Source organism: Mizuhopecten yessoensis, unplaced genomic scaffold (assembly GCF_002113885.1).
Source record: "Mizuhopecten yessoensis strain PY_sf001 unplaced genomic scaffold, ASM211388v2 scaffold383, whole genome shotgun sequence".
Taxonomy (NCBI): Eukaryota; Metazoa; Mollusca; class Bivalvia; order Pectinida; family Pectinidae; genus Mizuhopecten; species Mizuhopecten yessoensis.
This window is the reverse complement of record NW_018403519.1, coordinates 318,595-341,869: the sequence shown is the minus strand read 5'-3', so window position 1 is coordinate 341,869 and position 23,275 is coordinate 318,595. Positions and strand designations below refer to the sequence as shown.

At 36.2% G+C, this 23,275-nt stretch overlaps 3 protein-coding genes across 6 annotated transcripts in view; 2 read left to right on the top strand and 1 right to left on the bottom strand.

Annotated features, from left to right (window-relative positions):
• The window catches only part of LOC110447345 (putative inhibitor of apoptosis), a 29,622-nt gene extending 7,895 nt beyond the window's left edge, over positions 1 to 21,727 (top strand). Inside the window, exon 8 of the transcript XR_002462584.1 lies at positions 20,393 to 21,727. The gene's annotated coding sequence lies outside the window, so the exon portion shown is untranslated. The remainder of the gene's footprint in view (positions 1 to 20,392) is intronic.
• On the bottom strand, positions 276 to 13,520 carry LOC110447397 (baculoviral IAP repeat-containing protein 7-A-like). Its single transcript, XM_021493063.1, has 3 exons — positions 13,456 to 13,520; positions 2,332 to 2,940; positions 276 to 1,847 (listed from the first exon to the last, which is right to left on the bottom strand). The coding sequence occupies exons 2-3, from the start codon at positions 2,903 to 2,905 to the stop codon at positions 1,693 to 1,695; spliced, it is 729 nt and encodes a 242-aa protein (XP_021348738.1). The 5' UTR covers positions 2,906 to 2,940; positions 13,456 to 13,520; the 3' UTR covers positions 276 to 1,692.
• On the top strand, positions 12,531 to 21,031 carry LOC110447322 (putative inhibitor of apoptosis). 4 transcript variants are annotated; one of them, XM_021492944.1, is made up of 7 exons: positions 12,531 to 12,637; positions 14,119 to 14,255; positions 14,891 to 15,829; positions 17,492 to 17,670; positions 17,986 to 18,118; positions 18,608 to 18,790; positions 19,322 to 21,031. In XM_021492944.1, exons 3-7 carry the CDS (start codon positions 14,944 to 14,946, stop codon positions 19,531 to 19,533), a joined length of 1,593 nt encoding a protein of 530 aa, XP_021348619.1. In that variant the 5' UTR covers positions 12,531 to 12,637; positions 14,119 to 14,255; positions 14,891 to 14,943; the 3' UTR covers positions 19,534 to 21,031. The 4 variants fall into 4 exon arrangements, with proteins under 4 accessions (XP_021348619.1, XP_021348626.1, XP_021348609.1 ...); XM_021492951.1 differs by lacking the exon at positions 12,531 to 12,637 and adding an exon at positions 13,672 to 13,779 and having other exon boundaries at positions 19,337 to 21,031; XM_021492934.1 differs by lacking the exon at positions 12,531 to 12,637 and adding an exon at positions 13,672 to 13,779.
• Positions 21,728 to 23,275: the final 1,548 nt, after the last annotated feature.

Below are 23,275 nucleotides of genomic sequence, written 5' to 3'. Positions count from 1 at the left end.
TTAACTTCTAACATATTTTTTTATGTTAACCTACTTCCATGTAATGCACACAACTATTTAGATTTGTTTTCTCATCAGTCTTTGAAATCAATATACTATTCAATGACACATTTATATATAATGTTCAATACATGTATGATCAGTAATCCAAGTATGTTGAATAAAGACGTTTTTTTCAATCAACATATTATTGTTGATATTGTTATTTTATTGACATCCACAGACAGATGGAAGTGAACATTTTAAAGTACGTGCAAAGAAAATCAAAACTGAAAAAAAAAATATCTTTTATTTTCTTACAACCCACAAAACATCAACATGTGTTCAGTTGTGAGAAGGAAATGTGAATTTTATTTGGAACACCACCTTGCGTATGAATAGAAATTGAAGTTACTGGTTATGCAAATAATTAACAGTGACAGATGACCGTGGGATATCTAATGGAATCAATTTCAAGTGTTGTTAAATGCAATTTTAAATCTAAGTCATACAAAATATTCATGGCATGCTCTACTTCCATTTTCAGAAACGTGTTCATATAAGCTGTGCATAAAATCTAAACGGTTTATCTAAAACAATTGTTTATGCTACTGCTTTGGGGATAAATGTTCCAATCTTTGATTTGGCCAAACCAGACATGGTTTTAATGTTAAAAAGGCACTATACATACAACAAATACCTGAAATCGGAGTATTTGCAAAAGCAGTCTTTGCCACACAATAACCTTGTCCTGTGGTTACAAATAATTATCTTTAGATTAAAGGGAATTATTTAGTCCCATTTAACTAACCAGTTATAAAAACACATATTTATAAACAATTTAACTTATACTTATCACTCTGAAGAAAATTGGAATAACTTGGTTATGTTGAAGTTGAGACTAATTCATGTTCATTCCTGAAGTTGATATATGTTTTTGTGTGATATTCATTGACTTTACCAATGCAATTCTGCAAATGTATACGTGTGGTTCCCTGTATTGCTTGGATAAATAAGTGAAACTTATCAATCGAAAATTATTACAAGATACAATGTTTGATTCTGCACTACGCTTTTAAGTATTAATAGGCATTTTCAATCAAAAGCAGACATCTGAACGCAAATACATCTTACTAAAACTGAAAAAATAAATAATAAATAAAACACGAAAACGTCATACGAGTTTCAAGAGGGTATATATTGTTTGTACAAGCCACATAACGTAATCATATAACACTGCATATTCCACTGCTTCAAATAATCTGTGATCTATCTTAAACCGTTTAAACATTCATTTGTCAATTCATTCATTTTTCGTTCAAAATACGTTATACATGGACATTACGATTCCAACCCAAACTTGCACATGTTGGCCCACCTGAAGTGGATAAGGACACAACATTAGCCTTACATAGCAAAGTCTCCCCCGTTTTAACGTAACGTCATCTCACATATAGCTATACCAGTGTCGTCCAAATGGTTAGCCAACAGTACACCCAATCAGATATATTGATATCTCTCAAGGCAGTGTCTTTCATATTTTAATCTGACACCACAAGAGCTAGCTACATCTCAATGCTGTCTCAAATAGCAAATTGTCTGCAATTTACCGACCCTTGTTTTCCCTCGGAGTATAACAGTGCCTCCATAACCTTAGCGACCAGGAACTGAAGTCTACGATATAGTTACTTCGCACCACATTGGTTTCATTTGTCACCCGACCTGAGCTGATGGTCGCCTCTGTCTTACTTGGTATAATGGACATGTGTCAGAAAACCACCTGTCATGTTCTTGCTGAGGGTCATCATCATCTTCCCAGCCATCCAGCTGACCACCACAACAGTAACATTCACACAAGTCATCAACACCTGAACCAAAGATACAAAAAGAGAAATGAAAAAAATCCAGTTTGTTTGTTGTATGACTGACTAAATTTCAGAAAAGTTATTGTAAAATAGGTTGATTAGTTCATAGTTGTTACGAATTCTTATTGTTTTGTATCTAACACTTTCTAACAAATGTGCTTAAGCCTTATATAAGCTTGTTACTTTATTATTCAAACTGTTTGCTTAATACATATAGATGTCTTGAATGTGCATTACTTTTGATGTATCTGGGTTTTTTTTCATTCATAAATATCTTTTACAAATACATCAATATACCTTCACAAAATCTCACATCAATACGTTCAAACCTGCACATAATTATGACATTAAATTACATCACTTATGAATTCAAATATCATCATCATCATCATCATCATCATCATCATCATAATCATCATCATCATCATCATCATCATCATCATCATCATCAGTATGAAAACAAACATGTTATGATAAGAATGTTCACCTGCATAAAAGAATCCAGCTCTAGCAAGGTCATCCGGTGTCTGTTTAAAATGAGCTGGCCAATTACTGAAGGTTCTCAATCTGTCTATGTAAATGGAATAATAGATGTGTTTCGGGTATTTCGTGTTCCCTAGCACGTAAACAGAATGTGACGTGTCCTCCACCCTACCATCTAAATAGCACCCCTCGCTAACTCCGTGGTTCCCTGTGATATACGGCGCCACATCAATGGTTCCTAACACACCGTCCGCCACTGTCGCGTCACTGATAACCAGAGGATTTTTGAACAGACTTAAAAAGTCAGGTTCTCTGTACTTAAACCTGTCACATTTAGGAAAATGACGATAGTGTGTGATGTGGATATTTTGTCCTTCTTCAACGCCACAAAGAACTCCACCACAGTTAACACACTGCACTTTCCGTTTCTCTTCATCTATACTAAAGAAGCCATCGTCAACAAGTGCCTTTATAAATGGCTCGGTGTATTTCTGCCATTTTCCAAAACTTCTTTTTCGTAATTCTGGGTCCCTGAAATGCCGGTATCGTTCTATTGGTGGTGGAGGAGCAATATCCATTAGGAGTTTGTAAAATATTAAATTATGCCCCGTTCCTATAACAGATATATAAGAAGTGTTGAGCAAACAGGAAAATGCATGTACGTCAGTCTGTGTACGCATCGGATAGATACATGGGATATTTATATCCGCTTTTACACTTACAAAGAACGGACAAACACAATATGTTAAGCTAAAAGTATCTTAGGCCTCAAACTGTTATTTGGTTATAGACCTTTCAAGTAGGTTAATTAATATATAATTAAACATTAATAAAAAGTCGAAAAGTCATTATCAAAATAGAAGAAAAAAGTTTAAACAAACATCCTTATATATATGCTTAGCCAAATGCCTTTAAAATTGTTATAATTAAAGTCTGGGTAACTAATGCATGCTACTGGTCCCAATATGCTTACCTTGATACCCAATGCACACTACGCTGCAGTAGTAGTCTAGATTTCTATATCTTGTTTACATATGGCCTCACATACAGATGTGTGTGTTTATATACATACCGTGTTATTTACAGTGTGCGGAGTTCAAAGACTAAGTGTAGAACGAGGCGTAACTGGACTTTACTAGAGACTGGTAGAACATATACTGTGTATACTATCGGTAATTTGGAACGTCCTATAATGTTCTTGTTCTCTCTTAAACACTGGCAATAGTAAACTCTAATAAACAAAAACATGTCGTTATTTTGTCTTTGTTTTGCATTATAAACACCTCCCATGATAAACATTCACAGAATATAACAATTGCATTCAAGAAAATAGCAGCGCATTCGTGACGTCTAGTACTGTAGTCAGATCCGATAACATTTGAATATACAGTATGCCGCCTTTGTAAGTACACGTAGCCCTCAACCATGATGACTGATGGTTTCTAAACATTTTCTGCAGGTTGGTAAGTATGGATTATGAAAGAATCTTTTTTTTACACAACCAATAACATTTTCTATGTGACGTTTCGATGACTAGTACGATATCAGACAAATGACCAGTGAAGCGTATGCACACAAATGTGTAAATTGTGTACGAGTTGTCCACAAAATCACGCTGTAAGCGTATGTACAATGGTTGTTATATATGTACCGAAATGACTCGATCCAGTTATACTTTGTTTAATACTTGATCATAGATGTGCGAGAGTCTTTGAGCACCCTAATCGGAAAGAAAGCAGTCGGAGTCCTAGATAAATAATTCGGAAATCACAGACCATGCCACCAGACAAATCATATGGTTGACTGGGATAACTCCAATGTTTTGGAGAGATAGAGCAATCTGTTCAAGCGTCAGATAAAGGAAGCCATCTGGATACGCCGCAGTGGGCCAGTTATCAATCGAAACAAGGGGACTCAAAGACTCTCGCACATCTATGACACAGTATTAAACAAAGCGAAGCTGGATCGTGTCATTGGATCGAGGTTGGCCGTACCCTTCTATCTACTGGCGGAATATCAGTCCCTAAGGTTGGCCGTATCTTTGTATCTACTGGTGGAATGTCAGTCCCCGAGTTTGGTCGTATCCTAGTATCTACTGGTGGACTATAGGTCCCCGAGGTTGGCATTATCCTTGTATCTACTAGAGGACTATCAGACCCCGAGGTTGGCCGTATCCTTGTATCTACTGGTGGACTATCAGACCCCGAGGTTGGCCGTATCCTTGTATCTACTTGTGGACTATTAGTCCCCGAGGTTGGCCGTATCCTTGCAATTGTATCTACTGGTGGACTATCAGACCCCTTGGTTCGACGTATACTTGTATCTACCGGTGGACTATCAGTCCCGAGGCTGGATGTATGTTTGTATCTACTCGTGAACCATCAGACCCCAAGGTTGGCCGTATCCTTGAAATTATATCTACTGGTGGACTATCAGACCCATAGATTGGATGTTAACTTGTTTCTACCGGTGGACTATCAGTTCGAAGGTTGGAAGTATACTTGTTTCTACCGGTGGACTATCAGACCCCTAGGTTGGCCGTATACCTGTTTTTACTGGTGGACTATCAGTCTCGAGGTTGGACGTATCCTTGTATCTACTGGTGGACTATCAGTCCCAGAGGTTGGACGTATCCTTGCAATTGTATCTACTGGTGGACTATCAGACCCCTAGGTTGAACGTATACGTGTTTCTACCGGTGGACTGTCAGTCCCGAGGTTGGACGTATCCCTGTATTTACTGGTGGACTATCAGTCCCCGAGGTCGGCCGTATTCTCGTGGCCAGTGGACCATCAATCCCTGAGGTCTGCCGTATCCTTGTAGCTGGTGGACAATCAGTTCCTGCGGTTGGCCTTATCCTTGTATCCACTAGAGGACTATCAGAGCCCGGGGTTGGCCGTATCCTTGTATCTACTGGTAGAATATCAATCCCCACGGTTGGACGTATCCTTGTATCGACTGGTGGACTATTAGTCCCCGTGGTTGGCCGTATCCTTGCAGTTGTATCTACTGGTGGACTATCAGACCCCTAGATTGGACGTAAACTTGTTTCTACCGGTGGACTATCAGTTCGAAGGTTGGAAGTATACTTGTTTCTACCGGTGGACTATCAGACCCCTAGGTTGGCCGTATACCTGTTTTTACTGGTGGACTATCAGTCTCGAGGTTGGACGTATCCTTGTATCTACTGGTGGACTATCAGTCCCAGAGGTAGGTCGTATCCTTGCAATTGTATCTACTGGTGGACCACAGACACCTAGGTTGGATGTATACTTGTTTCTACAGGTGAATTATCAGTCCCGAGGTTGGCGTATCTTTGTAGCTGATGGACTATCAGTCCACGAGGTTAGACGTATACTTGTTTCTACCGGTGAACTATCAGTCCCGAGGTTGGCGTATCTTTGTAGCTGATGGACTATCAGTCCACGAGGTTGGACGTATCTTTGTATCTACCGGTGGAATGTCAGTCCCGGAGGTTGGCCGTATTCTTATGGGCAGTGGACTATCAATCCCCGAGGTTGGCCGTTTCCTTGCATTTGTTTCTTCTGGTGAACTTTCAGACCACGAGGTTGGCCGTATCCTTGCAATTGTATCTACTGGTGGACTATCAGACCCCTAGGTTTGACGTATACTTGTTTTTACCGGAAAACTATCATTCCCGAGGTTGGACGTATCCTTGTATCTACTGGTTGACTATCAGTCCCCGAGGTTGGCCGTATCCTTGCAATTGTATCTACTGGTGGACTATCAGTCCCGAGGTTGGACGTATCCTTGTATCTACTAGTGAACTATCAGTCTCCGAGGTTGGCAGTATCCTTGCAATTGTATCTACTGGTGTACCATCAGACCCCTAGGTTGGACGTATACTTGTTTCTACAGGTGAACTATCAGTCCCGAGGTTGGCCGTATCTTTGGACTGATAGTCCACCAGTATATACAAGGATACGTCCAACTTCGGGACTGATAGTCAACCGGTAGAAACAAGTATACGTCCAACCTAGGGGTCTGATGGTTCACCATTAGATACAATTGCAAGGATACGGCCAACCTCGGGGACTAATAGTCCACTAGTAGATACAAGGATACGTCCAACCTCGGGACTGATAGTCCACCAGTAGATACAATTGCAAGGATGAGGTTGGACGTAACCTTGTATATACTGGTGGACTACCAGTCCCCGAGGTTGGCCGTATCCTTGTATTGACTGTTGAACTATCAGTCCCCGGGGTTGGCCGTATTATCGTGGCCGGTGGACTATCAATCCCCGAGGTTGGCCGTATCCTTGTATCTATGGTGGACTATCATTCCCCGAGGTTGGCCGTATCCATGTAGCTGGTGGACTATCAGTCACGGAGGTTGGTCAAAACCGTGTTATTGTAATTAATTCTGATACGGTTTACATAAAGTACTTTTAATATGCGTATAAACGATCTGATGTAGCCTTAAGTAAACGGGGAGGAAACTGACGCATCCAAACGAAATACAACATAATTACAATTGTACCAAACCATATTCTAAAAGTCCAATCAAGTAAATAGAAAGGAATTACACTTAAACATAAACACGGGACAAACATCTATTACAATATAACATCACACGCAAAATGAATTGATTTTCTAAAGCGCATATATAAGGAGTCATTAGAAATAGATAAAAAAATATCACCTTTTAACAAACTTAGGTTATTGAGTATCTGAAACTTAAACCCAGAAAAAACACGCTATTGTTAGACAAACATTAACATAATATTATCCCCTCTAGGACCAACACTACACTATATAGAAATAGTGCAAGGAACACTACGTCCTGTTTACAACAGGTTCAGTAACACTTTCAAAACACGCTATAATGATTAACACACAACACAGATTTAGTCAGACTTTCTAAACATTTTCTAATGATTAACACACAACACAGATTTAGTCAGACTTTCTAAACATTTTCTAATGATTAATTCACAACACAGATTTAGTCAGACGTTCTGAACACTCTAAAATGATAAACTTACAGACCGGATTAAGTGAGACGTTCTTGACACTCTATAATGGTAAACTCACAAGCTGGATTTAGTCAGACGTTCTAAACACCCTATAATGATGAGCTAACAGACCGGATTAAGTCAGACGCTCTAAACACTTAATAATGATAAACCCACAAACAGTAGTTTGTGAGACGTTTTAAACACCCTATTATGATTAACTCACAACACAGATTTAGTCAGACGTTCTAAACATTCTATAATGATTAACCCACAACACAGAGTTAGTCAGACGTTCTAAACACTCTATAATGATTAACCCACTAACAGTAGTTTGTGAGACGTTCTAAACACTCTATAATGATTTACTCACAGAACGGATTTAGTCAGATGTTCCAAATAGTTTATAATGATTAAACAATAACACACATTTAGTCAAACGTCCTAAACACTTGATAATGATAAACCCAAAACCCGGATTTAGTCAGAAGTTATAAACACTCTATAATGATTAACGCACAGACCGGATTTAGTCAGACGTACTAAACACTCTATAATGATTAACCCACAGACCGGATTAAGTCAGACGTTATAAACATTCTATAATGATTAACCCACAACACAGATTAAGTCAGACGTTCGAAATACTCTATACTGATTAACTCACATATAGGATCTAGTCAGACGTTCTTAACACTCTATTATGATTAACTCACAGACCGGATTAAGTCAGACGCTCTAAACACTTAATAATGATAAACCCACAAACAGTAGTTTGTGAGACGTTCTAAACACTCTATTATGATTTACTCACAACATAGATTTAGTCAGACGTTCTAAACATTCTATAATGATTAACCCACAACACAGAGTTAGTCAGACGTTCTAAACACTCTATAATGATTAACCCACTAACAGTAGTTTGTGAGACGTTCTAAACACTCTATAATGATTTACTCACAGAACGGATTTAGTCAGATGTTCCAAATAGTTTATAATAATTAAAAAATAACACACATTTAGTCAAACGTCCTAAACACTTGATAATGATAAACCCAAAACCCGGATTTAGTCAGAAGTTATAAACACTCTATAATGATTAACGCACAGACCGGATTCAGTCAGACGTACTAAACACTCTATAATGATTAACCCACAGACCGGATTAAGACAGACGTTATAAACATTCTATAATGATTAACCCACAACACAGATTAAGTCAGACGTTCGAAATACTCTATACTGATTAACTCACATATAGGATCTAGTCAGACGTTCTTAACACTCTATTATGATTAACTCACAGACCGGAATTAGTCAGACATTCTAAACACGCTATAATGATTAACACACCACACAGATTTAGTCAGACTTTCTAAACACTCTATAATGGTAAACTCACTGACCGGATTTAGTCAGATGTTCCAAACAGTTTATTATGATTAAACAATAACACAGATTTAGTCAGACGTTCTAAACAATCTGTAATGATGATCACACAACACAGATTTAGTCACACGTTCTAAACACTCTATAATGATTAACCCACAGACCGGATTAAGTCAGAGGTTCTAAACACCCTATAATGATGATCACACAACACAGATTTAGTCCGACGTTCTTAACACTTTATAATGATGAGCTAACAGACCGGATTAAGTCAGACGTTCTTAACACTTTATAATGATCAACCAACAAACAGTAGTTTGTGAGACGTTCTAAACATTCTATAATGATTAACTTACAACACAGATTTAGTCAGACGTTCTTAACACTCTATTATGATTAAATTACACACCGGAATTAGTCAGACATTCTAAACACGCTATAACGATTAACACACAACACATATTTAGTCAGACTTTCTAAACACTCTATAATGGTAAACTCACAGACTGGATTAAGTCAGATTTTCTAAACACTCAATAATGATAAACTCATAGACCGGATTTAGTCAGATGTTTCAAATAGTTTATAATGATTAAACAATAACACATATTTAGGCTGACGTCCTAAACACTTCATAATGATAAACCCACAACCCGGATTTAGTCAGACGTTCTTGACACTCTATAATGATTAACTCACAGACCGGATTTAGTCAGACGTACTAAACACTCTATAATGATAAACCCACAAACAGTAGTTTGTGAGACGTTCTAAACACTCTATAATGATTAACTCACAGACCGGATTTAGTCAGATGTTCCAAACAGTTTATAATGATTAAACCATAACACAGATTTAGTCAGACGTTTTAAACACTCTATAATGATTAACAAACAGCACAGATTTAATCAGACGTTCTAAACACTCTATAATGATGAGCCGTCCATACGATATTTGTTAAATATATGTGTAGTGAATTATGACAAAAGATAATTTTCACTGGTAGCATTAGGTATGGTAGACATATATAGTTAGATAGCTTGATACCGACTGATATAATGTTCTCCCTAAAGTCAAACTAAGATTAAAGAAAAATCTTGATGATGTGATTAAAAGGATCTTACACTCGTTATAATTTCATATGAAATGATGAAACTCGTCACAAATTTTACATTTTAGCTCGCCAGAGGCTCGCTAAATTGAAAAAATCTTAGATTCGTTTTATAAATCTCCTATGAAATGGAAGCTCATGTAAGATCATATATGTATCAGTAATAGAAGTTTAAGTTTAAGTTTAAACAAATTCATTGCCACAAGTAGACAAGGGATTAGGCACAAGTAATAATAAATTATCAACGCCTTCTCCAAATATACGTTTTAACTGACATCACAATAATGACAATAAGTATATACAATTGTAATTAAATGTTGAGCTCAAAATCTCTTGCCAACAAAAATTTCCAAATTTAACGCAACATTCAAATTATTTAAATTTTGAACCGGAATACGTCTTTCGCTTTTGTAATAAGGTGACATTCAATAAAATAGTGAAAGACATTCTCACAAGGATGGCCACAATTACAAGCTGCACTCTCAACAAGGTTAACTTTAAAGAGGTCATAATTAAGGGAACTGCACTTGTGTCGGACCTTATAGTATGCAAAGTATTCAGTTCACGATTTCCGAATTTAAAGGAAATAGGTGGACTTGACTGAATATTTGATGTTAAACAGGATTTGAATGAATTCATAGAGGGCAAAGATCGAACCGAATTTTAAAAGTTATTCCAACAATGAAGAGTAGAAAGTATACAAGAAGAGTTAGTAAGAGAAAGTCTAAAAGGAGGAATCCTATGCCATGGTTATTATTGTTACGTAAAGCGTAACGAATATTTTCTCCAGATAAAGGCGGCAAAAGGCGATTGAAGTAATCAGGAATTATAGAAACTAGAATCAGATATCTGTACGAAACCAAGCAATACACGTTTCGTGCATGTCTGTGGATTTTAATTATGAAGAACAAGTAATTGATTCAAGTTTATGGTTGAACAGACCCTAAACTAGTGTGCATTTGTTGTGTTATCCAAACATTTTATGTAAAGTGAACACCGTTTTTATATGTATTTAAAAAGTCATTCTTGAAATAAAAACACATATCAATGCGTTTGTTTGCTTAAAATGATTAAGTTTGTTTTAAGACAAATTAGATATAAAAAAAAGTTGCCAATTACTGTCGTGTGTTAATGCGTAAACCACTCTCTCTCTCCCTTACTGTTGTGTGTGGACGTGTAAACCACTCTCTCTCTCTCTCTCTCTCTCTCTCTCTCTCTCTCTCTCTCTCTCTCTTACTGTCGTGTGTGAACGTGTAAACCACTCTCTCTCTCCCTTACTGTTGTGTGTGAACGTGCAAGTCAAAACCTGTAACCCAGTATTTTGTGTAAATGTCACAGAACAAATTGTTGCCAGGAGAATAAATATAAACGCAGGTGACTGATAATTTTACGCTATGTATATATCATATATTTCAATCTACTAGAACATAAAGCCCATTTATAGGTTTGATAATAAATAACAGTAAACATGTACATATAAATACATGTCACAGTATCACAGACGAAATACAAAGTATATAAAACATAAATACATGATAACGTCATATACGAACAATATTTAAATGTTTTTGTAATGATAACGTCATACATTAGTAATATGTAAATATAGTTTATAATAAAAACCGTCATGTAAAAACAAAACTATTGACAGAAAGACGTATTCAGTGTGAAGAAGTAAATAAATCCTTTATAGAGTAAAAAATACATGGTACATACAATAACATCAGACTGAGTGAAATGGATTAATACAGATCTGTGTCCATTCCATGTAAACGCATTTAGTTATCCGTGTACAATACAGAAAGCTAAAACTGGTCTGACACCTTATTAACATTGTTTTCTTTATATCAATACAAACCTTGATGGATAAAAACGATAGTCCACCGGCAGAGAAAATTACTTGTCACATGAAATAATTGCTGATGTTTGATAGTAAAGCATGACTGTGTCCTCCCTCTCCACACCTCGAAACGAGGAATGTGTGGTCACCCTTCTCCCCACCCCTTTGATCCATCGTACTGTTAAGTGTACCTGTTCATGCTACAAGTATTGACACATAGAATATGTAAACAGACGGGCTTACATGTAAGTAGGTTATTAATGTTATGCTGTATCTATATTTAGATTCCAGATTTGATCAGGACAGCTAGTAAGACTTGGTCATAAACAATAATAACGACGAATGCAATACAACAAGTTAACACTATACAAACATATTTACGTTGTAGGTATAAACACAGCTATAATCTATAAAGTACTGTTAATTTGTATCTTTGAACATTTTTTTTTAAAGTTTCTGTAAAAACAAGATAAACGTAAGATAAAATTAGGGCATTGCAAGTGGACAATTATCCTTTCTATGAGTGAGGGAATTTGAATGTAAGAGTTGGGAATATAGGTCTGTCCGATACGACTGACATCTTTCTGATATATCTAGGAGTTTTCTGTTTCTAAAAAATAAAAACATATAGAAATGGTGATGATCTTACTAAGTCTGTGCAAACAGTAAATGTTTCCAGGTATTTTGTGGAAAGCAAAACTATATATAATGACTGCATCTCTCAACTGTACCGAGAAATAGGTTTTCTTGCATAATAAAAAGTGTTGCGGCTACTTTGATACAGGCAAATAAAATATGTGTATTATTGTTTAATATTTATGATATACTGTATAAACAATACACAAAACGAAAGTATGGCCGACAACACGGAAGTGACGTTTGAGGTCGAATGCTGTTAACCGTTGACAACTCCAATTTGAAATGTCTTACAGGCAAGATTTAGATGGCAGGTTATTGTGTTAATCGCAAACGACAGACACGACAACATGAAGGTACAGTGGAACCGTATGTAAACATGAAGTAGAGGGTAATAGGGGTAATGCTAGGATATCGGATGTTACTGCAAATCTTTTTCTGTATAATGAGGAAAACCAAAAACATTACTGGTGGATGCATAACTTACAACCCGATATGGTGCAGGATTTTCATATTTGCTAACCGCACGTTGCTTGTTGTTTGTACCAGTGTTACAAGTAATGCACAGTTAATGAACGACATGTATGTAATGTAACTAATTGTTAGGATGACTGTTTTGTAGTAAAGTTGACAAAATTATAACCGTTGTGAGTTCAAAATTTCGAACATATATGTTAACAGTTATCAGCATTCAGTCGTATTAGTTTGTTTTCCACATTCTGCATATATCATATCATGATTATCTGTATCTTATCTCAACACATTACAATGTTTAACGCATGAAATAACACAGACAATGAATGTTTCCCACGTATTGATTGCAACAGTATGCAGAAGATAAAGTATTTACTAATCTAAATACATTCTGCATCCTTAACGTTTTATATTCTGAGGATAATTTAAAACAGAAAGGTTGTGTATAAATAGAACTTATCTTTATAAATTAAAAAATGTTAATCAGCTTTGCTTTCGATAGTATCCGTTCAAATCATGCCCGTATATGTAAACACATGCATCCTACAGTGGTAAGTAGACCGATACATAGTCATCGATAAACAAATTAGACATATCACTGTAACAATGCTATTACCCTTACAAATTCAATTATTATAATATATTAAACAGCCTCATCATAAAAAACTAAAGACATTGAGCAACCATATTCCAACAATACCGAACCATCTGGTGCAGTCCCCATGTCCTTGTACCTCACGGACCTGACAGACAAATAAATAACAGCTAACAAATATATGTATTACACAATCATCTAAACCTGAAAAATATCACGTACCCTAATAAGTTTGTTTATCGTAAGCAATGCATTTCAACCCTGACATTATCAGCTACATGACTGTAAACAAGTGACTCGGATCTATAAATAGAAGTAGGTATTTCCGTTTAGATTAACTACAAAATGGTTTGTAAACAGTGTTTGCTCTAGTGTACAATGGGATTTCATTACTGCAGTCAACATTGGATACGTTACACAGAGTAGAACGTATGTATACTCTACACAATAGTAGATGATATGTATTGTATACATTAAGAATGTATAAATATATACACGCATTTTTATGGTGTTGTATTGCTCAGTTATGTACACATATATGAGTGATATGCTGATGTTTGAGTGATTTATTTCTCTTTGTAGCGATTCCTTTTGACATTATGCCAAATTGCATTGCCATCCTCAGTTTCTGTCCAAGTAATAAAATGATGCATTGTACCAATACACTTTGTTGAACAGAGTAATCACTAACTTTAGTAAGAATTGTGCCCAGAGGTTATTTGAGATCCTTTATGCTACTGCTGTAATGAGTAGTTTTTTCTTTTACAGAATCAATCAGCGACAAAATATTTTAGAAAATGACTGGAGGGCGAAAATCCGCATCCGATTGGTGCCTTAACAAACACGATGTCATTTGCGATTTTATGCACAATCTGTTGCCATGTCGGTATTTTGAAAGAGACAAGGTAAGAAAAAGTGGAACAAAGAAACGTGCTCTGCACGTTTTGTTAATACAGGTGCACATTTTCATGTCCATGTCACACAAAGGCCTTCAGGATAATTCCACTGAAAACTGTATTGTTTTTGCTTTTTCATTTTGACATAACTTTATCTCTAATGAAACATTTCCGAAAAAGAAACCATATCTTGCGTGACTTTTATGAAAATAAAAATAAAGATGATATAACAAAATCTCAACAACGACAGTGTTTTGGGTCAAAACAATTCAGCAAAGCGAGAGCAGGATTCGAACCCTGGACCTCAGATTGTCACACTGCCTCTGAACTTAGCTACCATAACAACGGACGTTTCGTTGTCAAATTGCGATACATCAAAAACAAAATTAATTGGATGTCACTGTATATACAAAAACAAAGTGGAGGTATTTAGTATTTTGTCTGAAGTTGGACAAGGATCCTTGTTTCATATCACACGAATATTTAAAATTAAGTCATCGAAATATCATAAACAAATGTACATCTTAAAGCATTTCACAAGCCTTAAATTATAACATAACAAATACGTCTTCAATCATCATTTTAAAACCTTTTACTTGTTGTGACTTGCAGAATCACTTTTTACTTACTTTCTTCACTTTCAGATTCAGAGTGATCCTACTAACAGCAAATACATTATGTGAGATAGTTATCAGACATGGATAACTACTTGTCTAGACTTGCCACGTTCTTTTCCTTTCCGTTCACATCTCCTGTTTCAATAACTTCTCTGGCCGAGTCAGGTTTTCATTATACTGGAAATAAAGACGAGGTTGTTTGTCATCGTTGTCTGTTGAGATATAGTGGGTGGCAGAGACAGGACAATCCAATGGCTATCCACATTACGATGTCTCCTAATTGCACATTTGGGTTAAAGTCAAATGACAAAGTGCGTAATGGCAGTCACTGTAACTTTTCTGTTGGTGATGTAAGTCCACAGGAGAAAATAGAATGCAACGGTGGTGCCATCGGTGGACCATTGGGTGGTACTATGAACAAAACAAAAGAGTCAATAAAACAAGACACTACTGTTTCTGGCCAACAGTCATCAACTGTAAGTTACCGGGAAACTGACGATTCTTTATTTGCAACGAGAAATGCTAATTTCCCGCACAAAGTGATTGACTCTAATCTGACACCATCATCAGATACCATTACTTCATCTACGAGTCAAATCCTGACCAATAAACATTCCGTTGCAGAATTCGACGTGTTGAGCCAGAACATAGCTGATCGTTCAACAGGAGGGAATAGTGCACAACCTCTTGTGCACACGAATCGACCGGAAACCGACTCACTAGAACCTGAGATCCATAGATCCGGAGAGGACATTCCTAATACTATAAGGACAGGTCACGATCCTGCTAACAATCTGGAAACCAATCATGACATATTCTCTCAAGCATCGCAAGCGCTGAACGCAGTCAACCCGCGCTATCCACAGTTTGCAGTACTTGCCGTACGGTTTACATCATATAAAAATTGGCCAACACATTTAAGGCAAAAACCGGAGGAACTAGCGAAAGCTGGACTCTTTTATGAAGGTAAGCAAACATGTGAATATTTTGTATTTCGTGATTGTAACATTTTTTTTAATTTAATGTTTTTCCAAAGAAAATATTGAACGTTAAGTTTTCGTTCAATGGGCGGATTGGTGGGGTGGTTAACAATCCGGCCTTCCACGCCGGCGGCCGGGGTTCGATCCCCGAAGTCGTCGTACGCATGGATATTCAGAGAAAGTGTTTTTCCCCTGCCCACACAACTCCAACATCCCATGTTGAGTATAGATTGGTCTGGGGTGGATGTTACGGTATCTGTGCAGTAGCATTCAAGTGAGATGGCACTATAAATGATGCCGTTGGAAGCACGGCACTACTACAAACAGAACACATTACAACTCCAGCACACACTCAGGCATGCACACATAGGGAGATATTAGTCACGTGACTTAGGACCAGTAGTTAGCGCCTAATAAGGCAGCTCCTGCGAATTCCTAAAAAAATGTATTGATTAAATGTATATACACTAATTGTATTAATTGTATATCTATGTACTGTACAGCGCTTCAGATTGGCTTATGTTAGCTAGATAAAAAGAGGTTACACAACGAGTGGTTGTTGAATATGGTATTTATTTCACTCGAGTTAGTTAATTTTCAAAAGTTACAAAAGACACATGCTTTAGCGAGTGTCTTTCTGTAACTTTTGAGAATTAATTAACGAGAGTGAAAAAAATACCATACTCAACAACCACGAGTCGTGTGATCTGTTTCTACCACAATCTCATGATCAATCGGAAATAACATACACACAGGCTGGCGTTGTGATATGATCCATATGTAAAAAGTCACTCATTAATATTAAAAAATAACTTTTTTTTTTCAAATTTAATGATTATCAAAATTAATGTTTCGGCAACAAAAGTATGAAAAAATATGATAGATGAACGACTTTAAATATTGAGAGTAGCAATATTGCATTAATTTATATAAATTAACAACGGACTATATGCGCGTAAGCATATCGTACGAAGTCTGCCTCCCGCCAAGTGATGAAGACGACCTTATCACTGTCAATGTCCAAGACCATAGGCATACGTTTCTTCGTGACGGTTCTATTGTTGACATTTATAGTGAAAGTTCAGCCATATAGTCAGACCGTCCAAATAGCGATGACGTGATGTTGGGAGAACGAAATAGTTCCCGACATTGTGAAAGATCTTGTTTTGGTTTCACGACCTGGACACGCGACGGTGTGACGTCGAAACGATATCGAGCGTCTGTAGCAATTTTGCCCGAAACTATAGCGATCAAATCTTTAAGTATCATGTTCTTTTAATATTGCCTTAATAACCCCCTTTTCCGCATAACCACACAAAGTCACCAACATTTGTCGGACGTTGACAGCAGACGACGTAAACAAAACAGCATGTGGCAAAAAGCGCGTGGAAAGTCGTCCCGGTCAAAGCTCATTTTCTCGTCCAATCAAAACTCTTGAAGGTCATATACCACGTGTGGTATATAACTCATATTTATCTAACGGTCTGCGTGTTTATACAATGATCTGAGAGTGGAATAACACAGCGTATTGTGGTAGAAGGCGCTATTTCAAATACTGTATAGTATTATTATTCTCAACAACGTTATGTCATTTTCAAACATTTTTTTATCGTCTTTGTTTATTACTATCACAATAATTTATTCATAGGTACCAGCGACTACGTGAGATGTTTCTACTGCGCAGGAGGTCTACGTGAATGGGAACCAGAAGACGACCCCTTTATTGAGCATGCCAGGTGGTTTCCGTTCTGTGAGTTTATGAGACTGATAAAGGATGACCAGTTCATTATGGCGGTTCAAGCAGGAACAATCAAAGCAGCACCCCAGGTAGCTATAAGATCTGGACAATTACAATCACACTGTCTAAATCCTTATTGGCAGTTCTTAAAGACAACTTTTCCTTCAGTATACAAAATATGTATTGCGTAATTGTCTTCATATTTATATATATGAACGTATAGTGAGTGAAGTATTTACTTTGATTTGCTTTCATCATCGTTGTAGTAAATTATAAATAGTTGCTTCCTTGGTGAATTTTTCTTACCGATATGAGAGTAATTCACTACAATTGAATATGTTGGTTATATTCTTCATAACATAGCAACATAGCAAACACTTAAAATTTCATCAAAAATTCGACAGGAACAATCGCAAAAACTCGAAGCCCCGAAAATGAAATATTCGTTCGATGAACCAGCTGTCCTTAGTGTAATGGAAATGGGTTACAACGAAGAAACCATAGCGAAGGCAATTGAATTATTCAGCAAACGACAAGGTAACTTTTCTCACAAGCATTATTATGTCAAACAGTTACACGACTGACGGGGATGTATTTCAGAATTTATGTAAAAGGGGTGCTACTGATTCCATAGACTGAGAACCGTACAATAATTGCGGAATATTCCAACACCTACCTGATATCTGCTGACACTAAGTGTTAAGGTTATTTTGATATGAGCAACGTAAGCTTATATTATTATTATTGCTTAGTGTGCATGCAATCCGGCAGTTAGTCTGAGAAGTCTGGCCTTAAAACAAAACTTATACCACTAGTGTTCTAATAAAACGTCTAAATTGTATATTTTAGTTCTGGAAAACAAAATGAAATTTAATAATCCTTAATTAATGAATGGACACTGTCATCACATTATGACCTCAGATTGGCTAATATAGAGCAGTATCTAAGGGGCATAGTTTTCTTATAATACGTACGTGTTACATGTCATAGACGTACAGAGACTGATTCCTCATATATCCTCACCAGGTAAGACACTGAGTGCTGAAATACTACTGTCACTTGTTTGGGAGATAGTGGAAAATGACGGGGTTGTCTCCGATGAAGAGCATGGCAGTAGAGCAAATGAAAATGTGCCTGACGTGTTACACGGAGAAGTTGATGATAAAAACAGAGACAACGGTGTGTCTTTCGGAGAAAGCAGAGTAGAGGGTGAGTATCCGAAAACAATACACATTTATTTCAAACGTGCTTGTTGATTACAAAATATGTGAAAGAATATCCTTCGTATTAAAAATAGTAAAATGTATCATGTTTTAAAAATGGATAGCGCACACGTTGTTTTTACCAAAACGGCCTGATTTTGATTCACTGTTTCGACAGATACACGTTTTAGTCACATACCAAACCAAGTGAGTTTAATGTGGCTACCTAGGTTTCCTCTCACGTTAAGACCCCTTTTTGTGCTTCAATCCGGACCAATAACTGTGATTTATAGGAGTTGAAAAACTCGTTTAATATTTCTTGTAAAATTTGTTTATATAACGTACGATTGTTTTCCAGTGTGCTAATAAGACGTGGGTTCATCTCTCGTTGTCAGGAGCAACTCGTGTCAGATATCTGAACAAAGACTTAAACTATTTTTATTTCGATACATAACCTTATTGACAGAGTCGATTATTCATAGCAAATTCACGATTCCTGATTATTTGATGTAAGCATTTACCAATGAAATTCGTTTTGGTTTTATTGCCACAGATGTAGTTCAGCTTCAAGAGGAAAACCAAGCACTGCGAGACAGGAAGACATGCAAGGTGTGTCTCGACGAGGAAGCTAGTATCGTGTTCCTTCCGTGTGGTCACCTGGTCACTTGTCCGATGTGTGCTTCAGCCTTGAGGAAGTGTCCAATATGTCGGACTTTTATTAGAGGAACTGTAAAGGCTATTGTATCCTAACTGAACTTCAGTGTATTTGCGAACTATCAGTAGTTTTAATATCTGCCTCTTTGACTGATCACCTCGCTTATGCTTAACAGCTGTTTATCGGAAAAGGAGTGGACTGCTCAGAAAATGTTAAACCTCATATATACATTTATGTAAATGTATTGGTAAAGAAGTAATAATGATAGTGCAGACAATGAAATTGTCTGTGCAGACACTTCCTTTTTGTCTGCACTGTCCTAATTACTTTTTGCCCTTATATCTATTTTAGTAATACGCATCCAACCAACATTTGTTGTTCGGATTCAGTGCCCCTTCTTGGTCATACTGTCGTTATTACAACCCTAGCGGTACATCTTACATAGTTATGACTTTTATTCCATCTTGTCCTTCGCAATGTTTGGTTTATTAATTATCTGCTATATATATACAGGATGGGCTGATTACAAATGTAGAACATCATTTTGTATTTGTAATACTCTTTATTTACGTCTGAAAATGAAAAAGCAGTCAGGAATGTAGTTTATTGAATATAAGACTTTCGTGGGGTACGACATCAAAGCGTGGAGATATTCATTTATGGAAGCATACACAATTACATATTTTTCAACACGTGTGTGTGGAACCATAATTATGTTCACGACTTGAACAAATGTGAATAGCCAAACAAATTAATATCTTCTGTGCAGTTCCAGTTGTGTTTGTAAATACTCGTAAACTGTGCCAGTGTTGTACTTTTTAAAGACCCCTTTAAGCAGTTTAAACATTGAATATTGAAAATAATGTTTAGAATATTTCTTTCGGTTTTTGGGGATTAGGTGTTTAGGTCATGTGTTTTTTTTGGCGTGTTCTGTAATAAGTTCTAGCTTTGAAGTTGTTAGTCTAATGTAAAACCATCTAAACGTTCTATTTATGTATTGTAATATAGATACAATTAACGACTTGATCAACATGATGTGATATTCAGACGTGTAATAGCTTTTAGATATTTAGTAGGGAAAGTTTATTATTTCAACTGTTGTACAAAATATTGGACAGTTTAACAGGTGTTAGCGAATAAACGCGGGTTATTGATGTTAGGTCCATATGTCATCTTTAAAATCATTCATCAAAACCGTGTCGTTACATACCGGTGATATGACCACGCGTGTATTTCATACACGCGCAACCTTCTATGGTTTTAGCGTTGGCCTTCTTATTTTCATAAAATAATCGTATTGAGGACGAATCGTAACAGTATATACATGAAGTTAGAAACGTGTGGACAAGTTAAAGTCAACGGTGAAGACAATTTTATGATGCTACAATAGAGACACCGGAAACGTTCCTATTTCCGGGAATTTTTCGAAATATGCACCCTGTACATCGAAATACCGAACTCCAGTGTTTTGTCAAGAGAAATATGCTACTTATTAAGCACTTTTGACCTAAAATACCTCCCTTAAACTTCCAAAGTGCTTGAAATAAGTTACGTCACATTTCGCCGTACTTTGACCCGCATTTTGCCAGTGTTGCAGTTTGCGGCACAGTTCCATCCCGACAATACTGTCGCTACCTTCAGTGAAGATAGCGAACAATACTTACAGGTATGTGGTGTGTGGATTAAAGATTACAACTTTCGAAATCCAAAATGTGCGCTTTCGGTAAACGTATTTACTCTGCAACCTTCGATTTTCGCATGACAAAGCCGAAGGATTCGGATGAGCTATTTGATTTGTTCAATGCATTCAAAACTGACCATTTTTAAAACATCTAGACAAATGATATATTTGCTTTGAAAATCGTCAAAGAGCTAGTCTTGTGATCAAACCAGGTTCATTTACCACAGCTATGCCATGGTATTAATTTTTATCTTCAATCATAGATCCATAGAATGAAATATAGTCTACGTCATCGGCGAATCATGCATGAGTATATATAGATTCTATCTTTATGTGACTATGTACCCTTACATGTACCTTGTGTATAATGTATATGATTTGATTTATTCCTTATATTGAAATGTGTTCGTGTAACATTGGCTTCAGTTAACACATACTATCACATCGGTCTATTTCACGGGACCGAGGTCGATGCATAATATATAAGTATTCAGTGCATTTTTGTTGCATTTTGTTCAATATTTTTCAAATTCGAAATTCGCAACAAAAAGAGAAGATAAATTTTGGTCTCATTTTCTGTACAAAATCTCGAAACAATGAACGCCCTTATCAAAATATGCATACATTTGCTGCATTTAGTAAAGTGTATTGTTTTAAAGCGACAGCTGTCTGTGCTCAAGTCTGTCTTATTTGTTAGAGTAGGCAGCAATATTTCATACGGATACTTTGCATTGCACATATGGTTTCTGCTTTTGTTTCCTTTCCTCGTTCCAGTTGATCGATATACATCACAATTTCTGAACTGGTATACATACATATATGTTCTAGTTTAAATTAGTAAGTAATACTTCATAGGAGGGAGCGCTTTGTGTCTTATTTAGGCTTCGAGGCTGACTAAAAACTGTACATCAATGATACTTCAAAACTTTTCAAATGTAACTATTATATAATACATGTTTACTTTTGGTGATCTAAATTGTGACCTGAATACTTTAAATGTCGAGTGCCACACTTTAAATGTAAACATGATATCGACAAACAGGTTTGTATTGTGTTAATTTTAAACTAAATGTAATGTGTTTACTCAAAATTGCCGACTGCATAGGTACACACATAGTACGACTTGGCAATAAGCCAGATCGCACTTGCAGGGGTGTACAGGTTTACTTGTCACCGTTGAAGCAGGCACATTGACTTATTGCGTGGATTACTATAAAAGCAGGCATGTTCTGCTGTAGATCACAAGTAATATAACTCAAATGTGGCCTCTTGAAAGGCTGTGAAAACTAAAAGCAAATTAGATATGATAACTATTCTGTTATATACTTCGGAAAAGTAAAAACAAATACACAGAAATATAGCAAATGAAACGTTAGAGCGGTTTATCTTATGTACATGATTAGAGATTTACTGATAATTACTGTCTTTAAAAAAAAGAAGTAATTAACTGTTATAACCTCGGCACATTTACATACCGTATACATGAAGACCTTTATTAACTTTTAACATATTTTTTATGTGAAGCCTACTTCCATGTAATGCACACAACTATTTAGATTTGTTTTCTCATCAGTCTTTGAAATCAATATACTATTCAATGTAACATTTATATATAATGTTCAATACATGTATGATCAGTAATCCAAGTATGTTGAATAAAGACGTTTTTCTTCAATCAAAATATTATTGTTGTTATTGTTATTTTAGTGGCATCCACAGACAAATGGAAATGGACGTTTTAAAATAAAATCAAGTGCAAAGAAAACCAAAATGAAAAAAAAAAGATATTTATCTATTATCTTCTTACAATCCACAAAACATCAATATGTATTCAGTTGTGAGAAGGATTTATTCGTAACACCAGCTTGCGTATGACCAAAAATTGAAGTTACTGGTTATGGAATTAATTAACAGTGACAGATGACCGCGGGATATCTAATGGAATCAATTTCAAGTGAATTTAAATGCAATTTTAAATGTAAGTCATACAAAATATTCATGGCATGATCTACTTCCATTTTCAGAAACGTGTTTATAAAAGCTGTGCATAAAATATAAACGGTTTATCTAAAACAATTATTTATGCTACTGTTTTGGGGATAAATGTTACAATCTTTGACTTGGCCAAACCAGACCTGGTTTTCACGTTAAAATGA